The sequence below is a fragment of the Pleurodeles waltl genome, chromosome 6 (assembly GCF_031143425.1).
Source record: "Pleurodeles waltl isolate 20211129_DDA chromosome 6, aPleWal1.hap1.20221129, whole genome shotgun sequence".
Classification (NCBI taxonomy): Eukaryota; Metazoa; Chordata; class Amphibia; order Caudata; family Salamandridae; genus Pleurodeles; species Pleurodeles waltl.
The window spans coordinates 1,226,879,059-1,226,902,533 of NC_090445.1; the positions used below are offsets into that span (position 1 = coordinate 1,226,879,059).

General features: G+C 42.6%; 1 protein-coding gene across 2 annotated transcripts in view; it reads right to left on the minus strand.

Moving 5' to 3' along the window:
- The window catches only part of SEC24C (SEC24 homolog C, COPII coat complex component), a 1,280,009-nt gene that overhangs the window by 761,919 nt on the left and 494,615 nt on the right, over positions 1–23,475 (minus strand). For both annotated transcript variants that reach the window (XM_069240542.1, XM_069240541.1), the window contains one exon: positions 6,034–6,225. In XM_069240542.1, the coding sequence (XP_069096643.1) occupies positions 6,034–6,225 (192 nt within the window). The remainder of the gene's footprint in view (positions 1–6,033; positions 6,226–23,475) is intronic.

A 23,475-nucleotide genomic window follows, 5' to 3' on the forward strand; every position in this document is an offset into this window, starting at 1 on the left:
CAAGGCCAGATGAATTGCATTCAGTCCTAGGACATTAATGTGGTAAAGTTGCTGTGTCTGACCACATTCTTTCACACTGAAATCTTGCAGATGACAAACCCCATCTTATCAGAGAACCTTCAGTCAAAATAATTTGGTTAGGAAGATCATGATGGAAAGGAATTTCCTTTAAGGGATTACTTATTTTACACCACAATGATAGAGACTGTTTAACTTGTGAGAATTTACTTTTACTTGTCTTCCCAACTGTCTTTCCATAAAGAACTTTGATCTTCTAGGTACTGGTATACAGCCTCATATGAAGATGTGCACTGGTCACTAGAAATATTTACCAGGTAACAGATCCCAAACCGGCATAAAAAGCAGTCAAGCTGTTGGATGCAGTGTTTGCAGCAATGTGTTGCATTTCTGCAAACTAGTACACAAACCTTCGTTTGAATGAGACACATTTCCTTTTCAAGAGTCTACAGTAACTCCCAGGTGGTCTAGAATTTGTCCTAGAGATGTTGATTTCTCAAGGTTTATAAGAAAGACTAGTCTTAATTCTAAGTTATAATGAGCTGGAAGTGGTACTAAAGGCCAACTGCGTATCATGAGCAGACAGTGCGCATTTTCCCAATCCATTGTCTAGGTAGGGACAGATGTAGATCTCTGTCAGAGCTGAGCTGCCCCCACCATCATGCATGTGTCGAACGTCCTCGGGACAGATGCGAGGCAATAAGGTAGAACTCTGTACTAATAACATGTGTTGCTCATTATGACTCTTAGAAAGTTTCTGTGCTTCACTCCCATTGATAGGTCAAGCATCATGTAGGTCCGCCGAACACATACATCTCCCCTCATAGGTTGGAATATATCTGGTGCAGAACTAACATTCTGGACTTTTGTTTTTGATCCACTTGTTGGCCTGTCTTAGGCCGAGGGCTGACCTAATCCCTCCTCTGGGGACTTTCTTGGGAACCTTCTTGGGAACCAAAAAATATTTGTAATAAATTTGTTTCCTTTATGAGGAGGAGGAATGGGTTCTGTTGTTTGTTCTATGAAGTAGAGGTTTTACCTATTTCTTAATTGCAGCAAATGATTCAGCGCTGGCTTTGGAGGTACTGGTGAGGATGAGCGTTCAACTGGAGGTACATCTGTCCTGAAGGATCATCAAGACAGATTAGTCGGTAGTTATGAACTTCTCTACCAGATGGTCAGATACAACGGAAGAGCGAGAGTGGGCTCTTGTGTTCTGACTGTGAACAAGATTTTGTCTGTCTCTATGATGGCGGTACCTCTGCTTTTGCTACTGCTGTCTGAGCGGTAAAACTTTCTGGTAGCAGTTCTTTGCTCTGGTGGGATGAGCATGTTGTGCTTCCAGAGTCTGTTTTTTTTGTTGGGCCATAGCAGATCTTTAGATAAGGTTCAACTCAAATAGAGATGGTTAGTTTGTGGACTACCTTCCCCTCCTTGCCCAACAGAACCCCATAAAGAGCTGATTGTCCACTTGATGGACATTGGTACAATTAATGTAAAAGCTTAGAGCTTTTGAACGGTCTAGGAAATGGAGTATCTTTTTCTCCATCGATGGAGTAGAGGGATAGCCTGCCCAGTGTGGAAAGGAGTTACAACTGCTGGGAGCAACTTTGTCTTAGTCCTTAGCACTAGCTTTTCGCGAAAGAAGGTAGTGTATGGTTGCTGGACAGAAAGTGCTTGCAGTTCACTCACGGAACAAGCTTAAATGATCAATCTGATGAATATGGTGTTCAATGTAAGCAGCCTCAGAACGCAATTGTGCATTCGCGGGGCACATCAAGAATCCGTGAACATGTGTATCAGCTGCCTAAGAAAATGCATCATATCAGTGGATTTGGCTTGTAAGGGTTGGAAACGCTAAGAAGAACGGCAAACAACAAACTTCCCCTAGCATTCTACATAAATGGTTTTAGAGAAGCGATGTCTGGCTGCCGAAATGACATTCACTACCTCAGGAGAGAGATCAAGGTAGTCAACTGTTGCCACTCAGTCTCCAAGCAAGGAGGTTTAAGTTGTTCAAGGTCAGGTGTAAGACCCTGCCCTGCTGTTGCAACCTGAGGACATCCTGAAGGGGCAGCTGGATCAGAGAACAAATACTCATGGTCAGAAGTTCACACTTTCCTTGCCCAATACAGAGCCAGAAGGATGACTCGGATATTCCCAATCATCTTCAGAACTGTGGACAGGAGAGGTAGAGGTGGGAAGGCATACTGGAGTCGAACTCCAGTTGAACCGAAAGGCATCCCCAAGTGAGAACTGCCTTGAGATAACCAAAGCACAAAAGCTTGGAACCTGCATTTTTTCTGTCACTTTTTGACAAAATGTGAGCTTCATCCTGAGCGTGTGGCTAGTAGATAGACCACACTAACAGCAGGTGGGTCAGAGGAAGCTTTTTTACTTTTATACTTTACAACAAGATAGCATTTTGGTGAAAAATTTCCAATCAGATGAAAAAAGCAGTGAAAAAATAATGTCAGATTTTAAAGATGTTAAACGAAAAGTCAAAAATCTTCAATCCTGAAGAAAAATTAGGTACTGAAACCAAGTTAGTTCTGAATTCCTCTTGGCACATGCCGGAAAAAATATTTGGATTGTGAGAATAACTACCAGTACACTGCATGCTCTAAAAGGCACTCTGCTGAATGCAACTGTGTAGTTTTCTGCACTTTTAACATGAAAGACACCCTTTTCTTCATTTTACTCTGTCTAAGTGTTGATTAGAAGTTATTTTCAATAGTGTGGCACATTGCTTTCAAATAGGTGCTGCAATGAAGTCTTAGAGCTATTAAGGCATTTTTCTCTACACAAGAAAAATGGAATAAAAGCTAGACTTTTCTTTGGAATTACGAAGGCATCACCAGACTATGGAACACTGAGGTGCCTACCTCCAATTACAGATGGATTATGCTCTATTCAGAATAAAGTGTTCTAGGTTTGGGCACAAAGGCGGGAACATTCTGTGCTTATTATTATCAGTGAGGATACTCTGATGCACAGCTGCATGTATGTATGTGGTATTTCTATAGCACAATCTGATGAGAGGCAACAAAATGCTGTACAGGGTCAAAGGCAAGCACAAAGTCAATGAGTGATTGGTGAGGTAGCTCCTACATGTACAGTGATGCATTGTGATGTAGTATTCTTTAAAGAAGAGCATCTTCAACTCTTTCCTAAAATGGAGCAGCATAGGGTGGATGGGAAGTTCTGGTAGGGGTTACTGGACACAGCAATGGTGCTCCAGATCCTGAGTTAATAAATGGAAAAGGCCTGCTGCCTTGCTTTTATTTTCTTTCTTTTTTCCCTAAACTTTTTCGGTTGAAATCTCATGCTGTCCTGGTCTTGGGTGTGAGAAGAACCTTCTGGGATGGGGAGCTTGTCTGCAAGGTAGGCAGGCATGCTAGCTGTGATGGCTTTGCACACAATGCAGCTGGTTTTGAAGATGAGGCAGGCCAGCAAGGTCAGCCAATGTAGTTTCATCAGGAACTGGGTGATGAGCTCATACGTTTTCAGGCACTGGATAAAAAGTGCTGTGGTGTGTAGTATTCCCTTCTGTGGAGTCTAGGAGGCCATGGCGCAACCAGAGTATGAAAGCTTGGCCACGGTTCCTAGGTCCACTTTTGGGTAGAAACGGTTTGATTTTCTTTAAATATGTATTGGTTGGAAAGGTAGGAGGAGGAACAGTTACATTTCATTAGTCTTGGGGGTTTGTATGAGGGCAGGATGGTCGACTGTGTCAAAGGCAGCCGAGAGGCCAAGCAATATCTCTAGGCAAGGTTCATCTGTGGTTAGGAAGGCATCGCCTAGGATGTGTTAGGTAGCAGTATCTGTGCTGCAGAGTGATTTGAAGCTAGACTGGTAATCATGCAGGAGATAGCTGAAAACGGACTGCTTTGGAAAAGATCTTACAGATGAACAGTAGATGAGTAATGGGCTGAAGTTGGAAAGGTCATCAGGGTCTAGTTTAGTTATTGTTAGGAGTGGGATGATACATAGCCTGTCTTAAGAGATTCTAGGAAGAGGACTGACTGAGGGAGGCATTGACAATGTTGAGCATGTGTTCACAGATCTTTAATGAAGGCTGAATGTAAGATAGCCAAAGAACTGGCTCTCAGGGAGTTGAGTATTTTTGCCAGATATGGAAGAAGCTGGGCTTTGAAGGTGGAACATTACAGGATTTGACAAAAGGGGGCTGTAAGATATGAAGCAGGCTTAGAACCATAAATGCACTGTCCGATCTTCTGTATTTTTTCACTGAAATGGCTGATGGCATTGTACGTTTCTGAGAAGTGAGGAATGGGGGTTATACAATGTGTTACGGTCTTGAAAAGTACTCTGCTTCTGTTGGTGGCATCACTGATAGTGTTGGTATAGTACTTGGATGTGGCTGTTCGGATAAGATGTCTGCGTGTTTCGTTGAGCAACTTCATTATCATGAGCTATCATTGATAGTTCTGTTGTCCTCCATTTCCCTCTTGTCTGAAGATTGATCGTTTATTGTTTGCAAAGTCTTTAGAGTAAAAGGGAGCAGCATAGGACTAGCACGTCCTATGGGAGTGTGATAGTCGCAGTTTCTTCATAAAAGAGTTGAAGGGTTTTTTGTTTTTTTGTTGTTTTTTTTTATAAGAGCATTCGCATCAGATGTGGAGCATCATGCTGTATCCTTTAAAATGTCCCAAACCTTTCAAAGAAAACACTATTACAGGTAACAACTATTTTGTGGCATAAAATGTATCATCTCGCTTACACAGAAATCTCAGAGTGTGACAAAGGGTATTCACAACTTCGAAGTACGTGACTATGTTGGCCCTTGCTTCTTTACTGTTCACCTGGAATCCATCAAGCAGTGGCAGAAACTTGTCAGACACGTCTGACATGATCATCATCTGTAGCTGAGCAAGTGAGTTTTTTACGTTCCTATCAGACGTGGAGCTGATAGGATGAGCGACAAGTTCAAGTGTAAGGTTAGCTATGGAGAAGTCTTAAAAGGATCTGATGGTTTGTCTTCTCTGTTGGGAAGGCTGTGTTTTGTTGATGGGATGCTGAGCAGGGAGAAGGGGATGGCAAAGCACTTGTTCAGTCCAGGGATAAATGTGGTGTGCATTGTATTGTGGATGAGTTTGAGAAAACAAGGTCAAGGATGTGGCTTTTGAAGAGTGTTGGCAGTGAGACAAGCTATACCATGTCAAGAGTGGCTTCCAATTTGAGGAGGAAGCCTTTTGTTTTCTTTGAGTTTGTCCTGTCTGAGAGACCAAATTCAAGCAAGAGGGAGTGAGCATGTCAGATTGATGGGCTGGTTAGGAAACCTGAGAATTCATTAATAAAATTGTTCTGCGCAGGAGGCCTGTATAAGAGATGAAAGGTGGCAGTCTGAGTTGCTTGCAGTGGTGAGTGGCCTGCCTGGAGCTCAAAGGAGATGAGTGCTAATTGCTTGTCTAGGGAACAGTACCAGAAAGTCTTCTAGATGACAAAAAGGCAAGGAAACATCAACTTTAAGATGAACTGGACTGTATTCACGCATCAAAAGTCAACCATGTAAGTCACTTCAGTTGCAATTTGCCCTACAAGTGGTGTACAGGTACACTGGGGAAGGTGTGACAAGCTCAACATAAGACAATTCAACACCTATATCTGTGACACTTAGGCAGCTAGATGTAGCAACAAACCACCCGCAGAACATTTGTGGCTCACTTCAGATGCTCACACATAAAAACCCAACTGCTCCACACAATACGCCTGATAAAGATGCTTATTTTGGATTGCAAATTCAGATTTAATTTTTTGTAATCATTCCCAGACCAAGCATTATTACTACAAAGTCACACAAGGGGCAGTAGCACACTATACAGTCATGATGTAACTCTGTCAAACTAAGCATCATGCCACATTCTTTAAAATGCTCTTACCTCTTCAAAGAAAACCCTATTACAGTTAACCACTGTTTTGTGGCATAAAATCTATCATCATGCTTTCACAGAAATCTGAGTGTGACAAAAGGTATTCTCAACTTCCAAGTACCTGATGATGACGGCCCTTGATTCTTTACTGTTCACCAGGAATCCATCAAGAAGTGGCAGAAACATGTCAGACACGTCTGACACGACCATCATCTGTGGCTGAGCAAGTGAGCTTTTTACGTTGTAAAAGTGAAGCACTTTGTTGTAAGTAACAAAGCCCACACGGATGATAGATTCTTCCATTGAGCCTTCCCTACAAAAAGAGGAAGGGGAACAAAAAAAGAAATACAGGTGAATGAGCAACATTAACGTTCACAGGAGGTGAGATTTAATTTACCTTTCTCCAAATTTGACCTGATATTAAAGAAGAATGAAAAATGCCAAATTGCCATTGTCTACTTCCCCACGTTTGTTTGCCACCATTAAACTGAAGGAGGTAATTAAAGTGAACTGAGCTGCATCGTTAGTAAATATTTAGCAACAGTAGCTGCTTAGATAATAAATGAACAGTATAACTCGCTGTTTTGAAGCATAAATAATCTTTATGCCTCTGATCCATTTAGGCTTACAGTTGCCAAACTAGGTGCACAAGGACCTGCAGGAGTACTGATACATTTTGGGAAACTGCAGCCATCATTGATGACATCATCTAATGGCACAAACCCATTGCTTCTTTCCCTTTAAAAAATAGTTTAATCAAATTAATATTTACTAAGTGTCTCACCTAAAATACTATTACAAATAATTACACACTCATTGCAGAACTCTTCATCCACATAATTTGCCCATGAATAAACCACATAATAATGTAACCACTATTACAGAAAGAAACAACTCCTTCCCAAGCAGTTATCCACTAGGGAAAGGTATTGTTGGCAAGCGGACATTATTCCCTTTCCAACTGTACCTGTCCTGCCTTCATGTTGCTTGGGGGCATGAGATATGCCCGAAGATCAATCAGAGCGAAAGCAGGCAGAATTCAATAGCTACAAATGCATTTCACTTTGCCATTCTAACACCAGCACACTTGTAACACTAATTGTAAAAAAAGAAAAAAAGAAGAAAAAAAAAGGAATAAATAAAATAATTTGTCTGCAAGGGAAGCACTTTACTCGCAACTTGCAATTACCCTGAAAATCGAAAGGGCATGTCTTATCCATCACAATAACATGGAAAAGTTGATTTTGCAACAAAAAAAAAACACCTACAAATTATCGAAAAACGCCAGTTATGATTAGATACACTAACTAATTTGCTCCCCTGTCATGCACTACTTCTGACCTCATGTAAGTCATAACTCATGATGTGCTAAATAACTTAATTGATATCGTTCAATGTTGCTGCTATTGACTGTCATTTTGATTTTGCTAGTAATGCAAGTTGGTTATTTACATTATGTGTGCAAACCAGTTTAACGTAATGAGTTGTTTTAAATATATTGTTTGTGGCAGTTTTTCTTTTTTTTTTTTTTTAAATGTCGTATAACTGTTATTGGTTATGTATGGTATCACCAACATAATGGTCTCTCGTTCTGTAGGAACAGTTGACTGTAAATTAGTTATGTTGCACTGTGCGGTTAGGTACTGAAGTGGGGGCATGGAGCTGAGGCGCTACTTTTGTGTGTGTGGTGATACATACTGTTACACAGCAACAGTCTGTATTTCAATATTTATTCATGCTTCCTATAGTCTGACTTTTTGTGTTTTGTTCTTCAGTGACTGATGTAGGAAAGTACCATCTTTCTTGTCATGTTACCCCCAATTTCTACCTGTTTGTCAGTATGTTTTGCCTGTCTCACTGGGATCCTGCTGGCCAGGAACCCAGTGCTCATAGTTTGTGGCCTAATGTGTGTGTTGTCAGTAATGCTTAACTGTGTCACTGAAGTTCTGCTAACCAGAACCTCAGTGCTTATGCTTTCTCTGCTTCCAAATTAGTCACTATAGTTTAGTGACTTCATTTACCAATTCCAATTGGCACACTGGACCCCTCATATAAGTCCCTAGTATATGATACCTAGGTATCCAGGGCACTGGGGTTCCAAGAGATCCTTATGGGCTGCAGCATTTCTTTTGCCATCCATAAGGAGCTCAGACAAACACTTTCACAGGACTGCCACTGCAGCCTCCGTGAAATAGTGCACACACTATATCACAGCCATTTTTACTGCACTTAAGTAACTTATAAGTCACATTTATGTCTAATCTTCTTTACTGAAGGTTAGATGCAAAGTTACTAATTGTGACTAGCAAAGGTGCCCCCACATAGTTCAGGGCCATTTCCCTGGACTTTGTGAGTGCGGGGATGACATTACACGCATGCACTACATATAGGTCCATACCTCCATGTAGCTTCACACTGCTATCTCTGAATATGGCCATGCAAGGTGTCTAAGATCATGGAATTGTCCCCCCAATCCAAATCTGGTATTGGGGGGCCAACCCCATGTATCATGGGGGCTCCACCATGGACCCCCTGTACTGCCAAACCAGCTCTCCGAGGCTTGCACTGCAGCTACAGCTGCTGCCTCACAGACAGGGTTCTGCCCTCCTGGGGTCTGAGCAGCTCAGTCCCAGGAAGGCAGAACAAAGCATTTCCTCTGAGAGCAGGGTGTTACACCCTCTCCCTGTGGAAATAGGTGTTACAGGCTTGGGAGGGGTAGCCTCCCAGAGCCTCTGGAAATGCTTTGAAGGGTACAGATGGTGTCCTCCTTGCATAAACCAGTCTACACCGGTTCACGGAACCCCAGTCCCTCCTTTGGCGCGAAACTGGACACAGGAAAAGGGAGTGATCACTCCCCTGTCCATCACCACCCCAGGGGTGGTGCCCAGAGCTCCTCCAGTGTCCCTGATGTTAGCCATCTTGTTTTCCAAGGTGTGGGGACACTCTGGAGATCTCCGAGTGGCCAGTGCCAGCCGGTGACGTCACTGACCCCTCCTGATAGGTGCATACCTGGTTAGGTAGCCAATCCCCCTCTCAGGTCTATTTAGGGTCTCTCCTGTGGGTTCCTCTTCAGATTTGGCTTGAAGTTTCCTCCGAGAATCCTCTGCAACTCCTGCTTCATCCTCTGACCATCGGATCAACCGCAGACTGCTCCAGGAACCGCTGTAACAGCAACAAAGCATTCAAGAAGGCTACTGTGACTCTGCAACTTCAACTCCAGCCCGCAACTGCAACAGTATCCAAGGTGTGCACGCTCTGAGGACTCTCGGTCTTCACCCTGCACCAGAAGGACCGGAGAAGTCTCCCGTGGAGTGACTGAGTCACTTCCCTGCTCCAGCAGGCACCATCTAAGACGACGACCGGTTCACTGGGACTCCTCTCCGGACGACGAGCGTGCTCCCTGGAACAGAGGTGGTGGACTCCTTCAACACTGACTGTCCTAAGGTCAAGCTGTTCAAATTTGGCAGAGGTAAGAGCTTGCCTTCTCCGTTTGCGACAGTACCAAGTGCACCGCGTCATCTCTACCTCCTGAGGCCTCTGTGCACTATTTGCAAGAATCCTTCATGCACAGCATGGCCCAGGTCCCCAGCACTCCATCCTGTGACGTTCAACTCGCTGAGTTGGTGTTTGGCGGCGTGGGACCTTCTTTTGTAGTGCTGCAGCAACCGCAATTTGCACCATCTTTGTTGGTGTGTCCTGGGACTCCCGTGGATGCTGTCTGGTCATCTGTGGGTTCCCTCCAGTGTTGGGAGCCCACTCAGTCTGAGTTGAGGCCCCCCAGGTCCCTCCTGGGTCCAGGCAGCGTCATTTTGACGAAATCTGTTACACTGCTTGAACCAAGGCTTGTTCGACAAATCCAGCGCTGCAACTCACCTGCATCCAACGTCTCCACGTGGGACATCCTTTGCATCGTGCAGGAACCCGCAGCCATCTTCTTTGGTGCTCTTCTGCAGACTTCTTCCAACCGGAGAATCCTCTTTTGCACCATCTTCTAGGTTGACAGGGGCTCCTGTCCTTCCTGGAATCTTCTGCGACTTCTGGACTTGGTCTCCTCTCTTCACAGGTCTTTAGGTCCAGCAATCCACCATTTGTTGCTTGCAGTCTTTCTTGGTTCTTGCAATAACTCTAATCACGACTTGTAGTGTGTCCTAAGGAAACTTGCAGTACTTTACTCCTACTTTCTTGGGCGGGGTATTTTACTTACCTTTGGTGTTTTCTTACACTCCCAGTGACTCTCTACACACTACACTTGCCTAGGGGGGAATTTGTGATTCACATTCCACTTTCTTAGTATTTGGTTTGTGTTGCCCCTAGACCTATTTCGTCCTATTGCATTCTATGGTATTTTCTATTGTTTGCACTATTCTGTGACTATGTACTTACCTGATTTTGGTCTCTAGTGTATATACTATGTATAATACTTAACTCCAGAAGGAGTATTGCCTCTAAGATATTTTTGGCCTTGTGTCACTAAAATAAAGTACCTTTATTACTGATAAAACTGATTATCGTCTTTTATTGTGTATAAGTACTGTGTAACTACAGTGTTATTGCAGGAGATTTGCATGTCTCCTAGTTCAGCCTCAGCTGCTCTGCTACAGCTACCTCTATCAGCCTAAGCTGCTAGAACACTATTACATTTCACTAATAAGGGATAACTGGACCTGGTATAAGGTTTAAGTACCCAAGGTACTCACTACAAACCAGGTCAGCCTCCTACACTGTACGATGCAGGTTGAATATTTATATGACCTGGGAGATTTTCTAAACAATGGATATTGTGTTGCAGTATAATATTGAGTGTTTCACTTTTTAAATCAGTTGTAAGGTATACATTATGATGTTTTTCATGCTGTGATAGTGCATGTGTAGTAATTATATACTAGGTGCCTGTCTATGTTGGATCTTTTGTAGCAGATGTGGTCTGCCTCAATATTGTTGCATGTTTTTTAAGCAAAGGTTGTTTGGTGTGATCATGGTGGTTTAATGTTTGAACAAGCTAGAGATTGCAGTTTGAAACTCTTCTAGATTCATATGCTTTGCACAATTTCACCACCCAGTGGTTGGGTTTAGAAGTGCCCTGTGTAGTAAAACCTCCCTCTAGGTTCAGTGAGTGGTGGTTCGACAATCCCCCAATGCCCATGTGCGTGCCCACTATCTTATACTTCCTAAACATACCTCATTGAATGGGGAGGCGGAGGGTCACATGTAAATCTATATGATTTTCAAGCTGCAAAAAGATAATTACAGGTAGGTAACGTGTTTCATTTTCAGCATTAAACATGTCCCAAATTCACTTGCTTTGTACGGCTTATATAGCAGTATTACCTCCTTAATGGAGGAGGATTAGATGAGGGAGTAGAGGCAAATCGTTTTTTTTTTTTTTGGTACTGCTTGACCTAGTGCAAGCTCTTTTCATGATTCTAAATGTATGCAGTAGTGTTTTGTGAAGGTATGTTCTGAGGACCAAGTGTCTGCAATAAAAATCTGCTGCATAGACAAGTTGGCCATAAGTGCCATATTGTCTCCTTTTTTCTCTAGTTGAATGTGCCCTTGGTTTTTCTGACTAAGGGCTTAACAGCTAGTGAAAAACACATTTCAATGACTTGAACAATCTATCTAGCCATAGTATTCTTTGCTATCTGCTGTCCGTAGGGATTGTGTAGATGTCTAATAAAGCACCGATTTGTCTTTCTAATGTGTTTAGTAGCCTGTAAGTAGTAGGTAACCACCCTTCTGACATCTAATGTGTGTAAGGCTCTCTCAGCTGTGTTTGTTTCTGGAAAAAAGATGATAGTGTGATTCACGTGAAAAAGTGATATAACCTTTGGTAGGAATGTTGGGTGAGTTCTTATGACTACCTAGTCTTTGTGTATGGACTTGAAGGTTTTCTTGCATTGAGAATGCCTATACCTCACCTACCTTCCTTAGTAATATAACTGCCACTAAGACAGTCTTCAAAGTAAGGTGCTTTATTGTGTTTTTGTGCACCGACTCAAAGGGTTCCTTCACCAGCCCAGCTAGTACTAGGTTAAAGTTCCACTGAGGGGTAGGTACTGTGTTTGCTGGGAATGGTCTCTTTGATTCGTCCATGAATCTTAAGTAAAGGAACACTGAAAATTTGTTTTGCATGTATTCCTCCACACTTAGGTTGCAATCGCTTGATAAACTGATCCTCAGTTAAGCGTACAACAGTTTACATCTAAGGAGGAGTGTGAGGTACTTGACTATGATAGTGTTGTGATCCAAACTATCTTGAAAATTGTCTTTGCACCATATGAGGCATCTGTTCAAATTAGAAACCTAACATTTCCTAGTAGGAGGTCTCTTGCCTCTTAATACTCCGTGTTGCTTTGGGCAAGACCAAGTGCAGAAACTCTGCTATTGCAGGAGCCACACCCACACAGCTGCTGGTCTCCTGGGCATGGAGAAAATACTCTTACTTTTTTGGGATTAAGGTGTCCTTGTGTAATGGAATTTGGACATATTGATTTGACAGTTGTAGAATGTGTGAGAAATACAGCTCGTGTTGCCGGTTCAAAGCTATCTGAATATAGCCATGTTGAACACTGAATTTTTCCAGAATCGCTGGAATCAATGGTATGGGGGCAAAAGTGCACACAAGTATTGCGTATCAACCGATCCACTGTGGTGTGAAGGACTGGCATTTATGTGGGGTTTTTTTTGTTTGCAAAGAGGTCCATGAGGTTTTCCCCAGTGCTAAAAGTGTGTCTGATACAGATTGCTTTAGTTTCCAGTCATGCGAGCACCTGATCTGCCTAATTTGTCTCCCTCTGTGTGGTCTACAACTCTAACATGTCTTGCTATTAATGAAATGTTGATGGAGAAATGTTTTTAATGGCCCATTACCATATCGACCAAGCCTGCTGTGACAGTGAATATGACACTGTGCATCCGACCCCCTACTGCTCCGCTCACCCACAATTTGCGTAATTTAAACATTGCTGCTGTGTTAGTTAATATTGAAATTGTTTAGCTACAAATTTGGCTCTTAATGACTTTCAGTGATAGGAAAAATATTTTAGTTCTAGGTAATTTATGTGTTTGAGAGCTTCCTGAGCTGACCATTAATACCTTATCATGAGGGTACCCATATGTGCTTCCCACCCTGTGTGTGAGGAATTTGTTGTGATGGATTGTGGAAAGAATGCTGCAAATGGTAGCCCCTTCAACATATTGACTTCATGCCACCATTTCCTTGTAGACCTTAATAGTAACAATCACTAGATCTTCCCAACTACTTGTTGTTTGAAATCACTAGCTGGTTATCCATTCTTGAACTAACCTCATGTGTAGTTGTGTGTTTGGAACGAGGGGAATGCAGGATGCCATCACCCCTAATAGTTTCATGACTGCACTCACTGTATAAGCATGTGACTTCTGGTAAAGGGGAAACCCGCCCTAGAATTGCATAAATCATTTTTGCAGTTAGGTAGGCTATTTGCTTTGGTTATGTCTGATCCTGCACCAAGGAATGTCTTCTTGTATGGAATGAGAGGCTATTTCCCCCAATTTATAGTGAACCCTAGGCTGTGTAATAGTGTTACCTTCCCTGCAAGGGTCTGACGACATTACAGGCCTCGGAAAATCTACTCGCCCACTTGCTAAGGTGTGTAAGATTTTCAGGGTGAACTACTTTTAGGAACTACTGGCTGTGTGTGGTGAGAGTGCTGGAAAATGAATGTGAATGAATGAATGAATGAACAATAGATGCCTTTAAAGCAGGTCGGATTGATACAATGCAATAAGAAAGTGCCAAATGGGTGAGTCTGGCAGGTCAGTTTGTGGGCTGTTCTTTTGGCTGTTTGTGGTCTGCTGGGCCAGTTGTTACAGTGATTTCCCCGGTGTTAAAATAAGCATTGCCTACAGTAAGCAAAACCCAAGCAGTCTCCCATATATTGCAAAACACTTGTGTCTTCACAAGTTCAAAACTGCCCAATTTGCAAACATGGGGCACTTTTTAGCTACCTAATTCAGTAATTTAGGGGTAACTTACTTTGGTGCTGTGCCCTATTTTCTGTCCATGTCCAAACCTGCCTTTAATTCTTGGTTTTCTCGTGTTACAATTGCTGTGGTTCAAATACAAAAGGTCAAATGTCAGCTAATGTTTTCTTAAAAAAAAAAAATGCCGCTGCTTATGTTATCCTGGAACTTGGTATTCACTTTTCTTTCTCTGACTGTAAAGTTAGAGGAGTTTGTAAAGTGAAATGTCCGACAAGTGTGCTGGGTACACAACAGTTAAATAACTTGTAAATAAATTGTACAAATATTTCAAAATATAATTCAGTATTTAGGAAAGCACTTTTCTGTACTTCTAAAGTGAAATGGAAACAAGAAGTTTAACAGGATCAAAACAAATCAAAATACTTGGTAAAAGGCAAATGATAAATATTAGCTGAAACTCAATTTCCACACATTATCATCTGTACACTATCTAGTTTTAACAGTAAAACGGCATGTCATAGGGAAGATTTGTGCTCATTTCAATGGAAAAATGTCTCTCTGTAAATAACAGTGCACTCCCACATTATTCTTTGAAAATATCATTTACTAAATTTGGGTTTTTAAATATGAACTTAGTAACCTTACTGCCCTGCCCTCATATCAATGCAATTAGTGCGCTAAGAGGCAAGTTGGGGATCATGTGTACCCTATGTGTGGGCTAGATTTGTATCATACCTGAAGCAAACGTTTAGTCTAGTAAATCAAACAAAGTTTTGATACAGCAGACATGCTGAATTCACATATTTGAAGGTGCTATTGTGTGCCATAATGAAGCAAAGGGATTGTGAAATAAAATATTTGCCTGAGATCAAGAATTTCAGTAGATTTTATGGGTCAAGCGCATTACTGTTAGGTCGAGTAGATTATTCAAGCTACTAGACCTGCATATTAAGACCTGCACTAATAGTAGCTACTTGCTCTTACTAACCTTCAACCAATCAAGGACATACATGGATGTTGTGTCATCTTAGGTGTGCCATCACAAGTGTTTTTGTGAACACACTGTATGCAGATATGATGCAGAGTAGCAGTACCTTGAACTGTTAATGTTCTCCTTGTTATAAACCTCAGGGACTGTATGTAAGCGTTGTACAGGAATGTGAAAGTAAGCATCTTTGAGATTTACTACTGCCATTTAGTCTCCCTCTTTCAGCAATGAAACAGCATCTTACAATGTTGTCATTTGGGTTCTTTGTGTTTTTATGTACCCGTTTACAAACCTCAGGTTTCTAATAGATTGCATATTTAAGTGCTGTTTGGGGACTAGAAAGTAAACAGAATAGACACCTGTGTTTTTCTCTTGGTGAGAGACCCTTTCTATGGCCCTTTTCAAAAGTTGTATTTCTGCTTTTGGTATTTTGGAGGCTTGTTTTTTATAATAAAGTCTATACAGTACCCATATTTTACAATATCTACAACCCACTTGTCTGTGCAATGTTATCTTACCTGTATTTTTATAGTGTACTATTACTCATGAGTGTATCATGATGTTAAATCAGGACAGTCATACTAGCATCAGAAGGGCTTACTCGAAGAGCCAGTTCTTAAGCTTCTTGCTACATTCAAGAGAGGAAGAGGCTCTGATGTGCTCTGGGAGGTTACTGCAGGCTTTAGGATCATTGTATGAGAAGGCACAACTTCCCAATATGCTTACGCAAATGTGTGGCGTGTGTGATAGTGAGTTCAGCAGAGCAGAGATTTGTGGAGGGCTGGTGGAGTTATATGCGGCTGTTCAGGTAGGCAGGTCCTGCATTGTCAAGTACTTTGTACGTGTGGGTGAGGAGTGTGAAGCCTGCGCGCGTGTGTATTGGAAGCCAGTGGAGTTCCCTTGGGTGAGATTTGATATGGGCCCGGTGTGGGATGTTGAGGACTAGTCTGGCTGCTGCGTTCTGGAAGGTGTGGAGTCTTCTTGTGCGTCAGATGGTAATCCCTGTGTGTTTAGGGTGTTCTTAGTCCAGTCTGCTTGTGAGTAGGGCTTGTGTGACCATTTTCCTGGTGTTGTTCGGTAGCCACTTGCAGATTTTCTTGAGCATCGACAAAGTGTGCGAACACAGGACAATGTAACTGTGGTAACAAGTGGACATGTCCAGTTTGCAGGTCTAAGATCTGTCGGCTACCAAGTGGAGTCCCACAGTGAGATGTCCTGCTCAAAGATCACCACCTCAGTCTAGTCCTGAGGCAGTTGTACTTTATACAAGTGGCTAGTTCGGTCACACATGCGGTGAACTTGTTCTTGGAAAGGGCAAGGAGGAGAGTGAGAAGATAGTCTTGGTGAGGAGCTGAAGACAAACCGTTTATAGCTTCCACTTCATAGTTGTCCCCTGCCTTGAAAGAATGGGTTTTGGCATAGTTTTTGCCACTGTATAGATAATGAGTACTGGTTACCTCCACTCTGTCTCAGGGGTTGTGTACCAGAAAGCTGCTTCCATTGATCTCCCATGTCTGCTACTCCCATGAAAGGATGGTCTATAGACCGGTAATGCTCTCACGGCCTTTGCTGTTTCATTCGGCTGCTTCATAGCCTCTAGGGAGTTATTCACAGAAAGGCTGAAAAGTCAATGTTGGACTGCACATCTGGTTTAAAACCAGAATTATGTAGCCATTTGTGCCTTCCAAGTACTGTGCCTGTTGCAAGTTGAATGATAGCTGTATCAACTGCATCTAAAGGGGACTTTTTGAAGTTTTGCTGCTCTTTTGTGAGAGTCTTCAGGAAGATGAGTCAATATATTTTCCATGTTGTCATAATTTTGAAGTGCCTGTTTATTTCATAGGATATTAGAGTTGGCTAGACACCACTGTGGGGCATCTGCTCTTCATTTTCCCACCTACTGCTTCGAGCTCTAGCTTTATCAGGAAGGCCTTATGGACACTAGTGATATGGCCCTTTTTCTTGCCATACTTGCAATCATTCTGCTTCGACATATCCCTGGATATATTTTGGATTCATGGTGGATACTGAAGATTACTGAAGATTTCTTTTAAATCTGAAACATCACAGCTTTAGCAGTATCTGGCCTGTTACTATCAATTATAGTTCAGCAGGGCATAGATCTGTATGTGTACGTTTTGTTTTGTGTATGTATGTATATGCGTGTGTGTGTGCATATATATATATATATATATATATATATATATATATATATATATATATATATATATATGGAAAATGTCACTTACCCAGTGTACATCTGTTCGTGGCATGAGTCGCTGCAGATTCACATGCTGTGCACATCCCGCCATCTGGTGTTGGGCTCGGAGTGTTACAAGTTGTTTTTCTTCGAAGAAATCTTTTTTCGAGTCACGAGACCGAGGGACTCCTCCCATTTCGACTCCATTGCGCATGGGCGTCGACTCCATCTTAGATTGTTTTCCCCGCAGAGGGTGAGGTAGGAGTTACCTGAATAGTGCCCATGCAATGGAGTGAATACGTATGTACATAATGAAGTTTCAAGTAATATATTTACAAATTTACAAATGTTCAAGATCAACTTCTAAACGGCTACAGGCTCCCGGGGAGGCGGGTGGGCGCATGTGAATCTGCAGCGACTAATGCCACGAACAGATGTACACTGGGTAAGTGACATTTTCCGTTCGATGGCATGTGTAGCTGCAGATACACATGCTGTGCATAGACTAGTAAGCAGTTATCTCCCCAAAAGCGGTGGTTCAGCCTGTAGGAGTTGAAGTTGTTTGAAATAATGTTCGTAGTACAGCTTGACCTACTGTGGCTTGTTGTGCCGTTAACACATCTACACAGTAGTGTTTGGTAAATGTATGAGGCGTAGACCATGTTGCTGCCTTACATATTTCGTTCATTGGAATATTTCCTAGAAAGGCCATGGTAGCACCTTTTTTTCTGGTTGAGTGTGCCTTTGGTGTAATAGGCAGCTCTCTCTTTGCTTTAAGATAGCAGGTTTGAATACACTTAACTATCCATTTAGCAATGCCTTGTTTAGAAATTGGATTCCCTGTATGAGGTTTTTGGAAAGCAATAAATAGTTGTTTTGTTTTTCGAATTAGTTTTGTTCTGTCAATGTAGTACATTAGTGCTCTTTTGATGTCTAATGTATGTAGTGCTCTTTCAGCTACAGAATCTGGCTGTGGGAAGAACACTGGTAATTCTACTGTTTGATTCAAGTGGAACGGTGAGATCACTTTAGGTAAAAAAAATTGGATTTGTCCGTAGAACTACTTTATGCTTGTGTATTTGAATAAATGGTTCTTGTATGGTAAATGCTTGAATTTCACTCACTCTTCTTAGAGATGTGATGGCAATTAAAAATGCAACTTTCCATGTTAAATATTGCATTTCACAAGAGTGCATGGGCTCAAAAGGTGGACCCATGAGTCGTGTTAAGACAATGTTGAGGTTCCATGAAGGAACTGGTGGTGTTCGTGGTGGTATAATTCTTTTTAGGCCTTCCATAAATGCTTTTATGACTGGTATCCTAAATAATGAAGTTGAGTGCGTAATTTGCAGGTAGGCTGAAATTGCGGTTAGATGTATCTTTATTGAAGAGAAAGCTAGCTTTGACTTTTGCAATTGTAGTAAGTATCCTACTATATCTTTGGCAGATGCGTGTAAGGGTTGAATTTGATTATTATGGCAGTAATAAACAAATCTTTTCCACTTATTTGCATAGCAGTGTCTAGTGGTAGGTTTCCTAGCTTGTCTTATGACCTCCATACATTCTTGTATGAGGTCTAAGTGTCCGAATTCTAGGATTTCAGGAGCCAAATTGCTAGATTCAGCGATGCTGGATTTGGATGTCGGATCTGTTGTTTGTGTTGTGTTAACAGATCTGGTCTGTTTGGTAGTTTGACATGAGGTACTACTGAGAGGTCTAGTAGTGTTGTGTACCAAGGTTGTCTTGCCCATGTCGGTGCTATTAGTATGAGTTTGAGTTTGTTTTGACTCAATTTGTTTACTAGATATGGAAGGAGTGGGAGAGGGGGAAAAGCGTAAGCAAATATCCCTGACCAGCTCATCCATAACGCATTGCCCTGAGACTGATCTTGTGGGTACCTGGATGCGAAGTTTTGGCATTTTTAGTTTTCTTTTGTTGCAAATAGATCTATTTGTGGTGTTCCCCACATTTGGAAGTAAGTGATTAGTATTTGGGGGTGAATCTCCCATTCGTGGATCTGTTGGTGATCCCGAGAGAGATTGTCTGCTAACTGGTTCTGAATTCCTGGAATAAACTGTGCTATTAGGCGAATGTGGTTGTGAATCACCCAATGCCATATTTTCTGTGTTAGGAGACACAACTGTGTCGAGTGTGTGCCTCCTTGTTTGTTTAGGTAATACATTGTTGTCATGTTGTCTGTCTTGACAAGAATGTGTTTGTGTCTTATTATGGGTTGAAATGCTTTGAGCGCTAGAAATACCGCTAACAGTTCTAAGTGATTTATGTGAAACTGTTTTTGCTGTATGTCCCATTGTCCTTGGATGATGTGTTGATTGAGGTGTGCTCCCCACCCTATCATGGAAGCATCTGTTATTACGTATTGTGGCACTGGGTCTTGGAAAGGCCGCCCTTGGTTTAAATTTATACTGTTCCACCACTGAAGCGAGATGTATGTTTGGTGGTCTATCAACACCAGATCTAGAAGCTGACCCTGTGCTTGTGACCATTGTGATGCTAGGCACTGTTGTAAGGGCTGCATGTGCAACCTTGCGTTTGGGACAATGGCTATGCATGAAGACATCATGCCTAGTAGTTTCATCACCAGTTTGACTTGTATCTTTTGATTTGGAGACATGGTCTGTATCACATTGTGAAATGTGTGAACTCTTTGTGGACTTGGAGTGGCAATCCCTTTTGCTGTGTTGATTGTTGCTCCTAAGTATTGCTGTGTTTGACACGGCAGAAGGTGTGACTTTGTGTAATTGATTGAGAAACCTAGTTTGTGGAGGATTTCTATGACATTTTGTGTGTTGTGAACACCGTCTTAGCGTGTTGGTTTTGATTAACCAATCGTCTAGGTACGGGAACACATGTATTTGCTGCCTTCTGATATGTGCAGCTACTACTGCTAGGCATTTTGTAAAAACTCTTGGTGCAGTTGGTATTCCGAATGGCAACACTTTGAATTGGTAATGTATCCCTTGGAATACAAACCTTAGGTACTTTCTGTGTGAAGGATGTATTGGTATATGGAAATATGCATCCTTTAGGTCTAGTGTTGTCATGTAGTCTTGTTGTTTGAGCAGTGGGATTACGTCTTGTAATGTAACCATGTGAAAGTGATCTGATTTGATGTAGGTATTTAATGTTCGGAGATCTAGTATAGGTCTCAGACTCTTGTCTTTTTTGGGTATCAGAAAGTACAGGGAGTAAACTCCTGTGTTTATTTGTTGTTTTGGTACTAACTTGATTGCTTCTTTTTGTAGCAATGCCTGAACTTCTACTCCTAGAAGATCTATATGTTGTTTTGACATATTGTGTGTTTTCGGTGGGATGTTTGGAGGGAATTTGAGAAATTCTATGCAATAACCATGCTGGATAATTGCTAAGACCCAAGTGTCTGTTGTTATTTCCTCCCAATGTTTGTAAAACTTGGTTAGTCTCCCCCCGACAGGTGTTATGTGTTGGGGATTTGTGACCTTGAAGTCACTGCTTGTTTGGAAGAGTTTTGGGACTTTGGAACTTTCCTCTATTCCTTTGAAATTGTCCCCTTCTATATTGTCCCCGAAAACCTCCCCGCTGATACTGGCTCTGGTAAGTGGGCTTTGTTTGTGAGGTTGTGGCTTCTGTGGTTTGCCCTCGAAACCCCCCTCGAAATTGTGTCTTTCGAAATGTGCCTCTGCTCTGTGGGGAGTAGAGTGCGCCCATGGCTTTGGCCGTGTCAGTGTCTTTTTCAAGTTTTTCGATCGCAGTGTCCACCTCCGGCCCAAACAACTGCTGTCCGTTGAATGGCATATTCAGCACAGCTTGCTGTATCTCTGGTTTAAATCCTGATGTACGCAGCCATGGATGTCTCCTTATTGTTACAGCTGTGTTGACAGTTCTAGCAGCTGTGTCTGCAGCATCCATTGCTGACCGTATCTGATTATTGGAGATACCCTGTCCTTCTTCTACTACTTGCTGCGCTCTTTTTTGGAACTCCTTGGGTAAATGTTCAATAAGGTGTTGCATCTCATCCCAATGGGCCCTATCATATCTGGCTAGCAAAGCTTGCGAATTTGCAATACGCCACTGGTTTGCTGCCTGTGCCGCCACCCTTTTGCCTGCAGCATCGAATTTTCGACTTTCTTTATCTGGAGGTGGTGCATCTCCTGAAGTATGAGAGTTGGCTCTTTTGCGCGCTGCTCCCACTACAACAGAGTCTGGTGTTAGCTGTTGTGTAATGTACACTGGGTCTGTTGGTGGCGGTTTAAATTTTTTATCTACTCTTGGAGTAATGGCTCTCCCTTTAACTGGCTCCTCAAACACTTGTTTGGAGTGTTTTAGCATTCCGGGTAGCATAGGAAGACTCTGATATTGGCTGTGTGTGGACGACAGTGTATTAAAAAGAAAGTTGTCTTCAATGGGCTCTGAATGAAGGCTGACATTATGAAATGCAGCTGCTCTTGACACCACCTGTGCATAGCCTGTACTATCCTCTGGTGGCGATGGTTTAGCTGGATAGCATTCTGGACTATTATCTGACACTGGTGCGTCATAAAGGTCCCATGCGTCAGGGTCATCTTGACTCATTCCTGTATGAGTTGGGGATTGCATCATTGGTGGAGTGGCTACCGGTGATGGTTGCGGAGAGTGATGTGGGGATGGTGGCGGTGTTACTTGTTTAGCCACTTTTGCGTGTGGCTGTTTGTCTTTGTCTTGGAAGGCAAGCTTGCGTTTCATTTTGACTGGAGGAAGAGTGCTGATCTTCCCTGTATCTTTTTGAACAAAGAGCCGTCTTTGTGTGTGATCTGGCTCTATTGCCTGTAATTTCTGTCCAAATCTATGTGTCTTCATTTGTGTGGACAGTCCTTGTTCCTCAGTGTAGGAACTTGTTTTCGGTTCCGAGGCCAGATATTTCGGTACCGAAACCTTTTCAGCTGCTTTTTTCGGCTCCGACGAAACCTTTTTTACTTTCAGCGTCGTGCTCTCTCGGTGCCGCTGTCTCGGTGCCGAATCTTCTCTGAGCCACTATCTCGGGCCCGAGATTGCTGTGTGCCGGTATCTCGACCGGAGTCGGATGACTTCGACACCAGCTCGCCCTTTTTCGGTGCCGATGAACGGTCACCTACTTTTCGGGTTAAGCCATGGCCTGTTGGCGGTGGCGTCCCCTGGGCTTTAGCGCTTTTCTTGTGAGTTCTTGGTTTCGACATCTTACTCACAGTTTTCGGCGTTTCCTCGGGATCGATCTCCTCAGAGTCCGACTCCTGGGTGGGGAATGTTTCTTCCTCCTCCTCGAAACGCTCTTGTCCTGTCGGCGCCGACGCCATTTGCAGTCTTCTTGCTCTTCGGTCCCTGAGTGTCTTCCTGGACCGAAACGCTCGACAGGCCTCACAAGTATCCTCCTTGTGTTCTGGTGACAAACACAAGTTACAGACCAGATGTTGATCTGTATATGGATACTTGTTATGGCATTTTGGACAGAAGCGGAATGAGGTCCGTTCCATCAGCCTTGAAGAGACACGTGGCCGGGCCGACCAGGCCCCGACGGGGTTGGAAGAAAACCCCGAAGGGCCACCGGAGCTCTTCTTAATTCGGTGTCGATCTGTTGTAACTAACCCGATACCGAACGCAAACAATACCGACGATGTTTCCGAGATTCTAACTAACTTTCCGACCCGAAACACGGAGCGAAAAGGAACACGTCCGAACCCGATGGCGGAAAAAAAACAATCTAAGATGGAGTCGACGCCCATGCGCAATGGAGTCGAAATGGGAGGAGTCCCTCGATCTCGTGACTCGAAAAAAGACTTCTTCGAAGAAAAACAACTTGTAACACTCCGAGCTCAACACCAGATGGCGGGATGTGCACAGCATGTGTATCTGCAGCTACACATGCCTCGAACATATATATATATATATACACACACATTAAATATTTATGTATTTGATATATGCTCCAGGGTCCCCGAACATGGGCGAGAATATTCAGTGCTTATGACTACTGACTATCGATGAGACTCCCCTGGAAGAGGAAAACTTTTCTGAGGGCTCCCCTGCACACTTCACGTTTAGTAGGCACACCAATCTACTTTCCCATAACTATGAGGGTCTTAGTGTTAAAAGTTGTACAGATGTCATTCATTTGATTTTGACCCAGCTTCTGCACACAAAAAAAATACATTTTCTATGATGGCCATCGGTACAGACCTTTCTGGCAGCACAAAGCTCACAAGATTTGGAGAAGGTAATTTTATGAAAGGATTCCGCCATTTACAAATTAAATAGGGCACAAAGAAATTTTACCCTTGTTAGAAGGGTATCATAATCTGGGGACCAGAAGTGCAGATTCAGACACGAAGTTCAGCGGGATTCCCTATTGCCAAGCTGTAGAAAATATAGCAGTTGGAGTATCTGAGGAGGGGATGGAG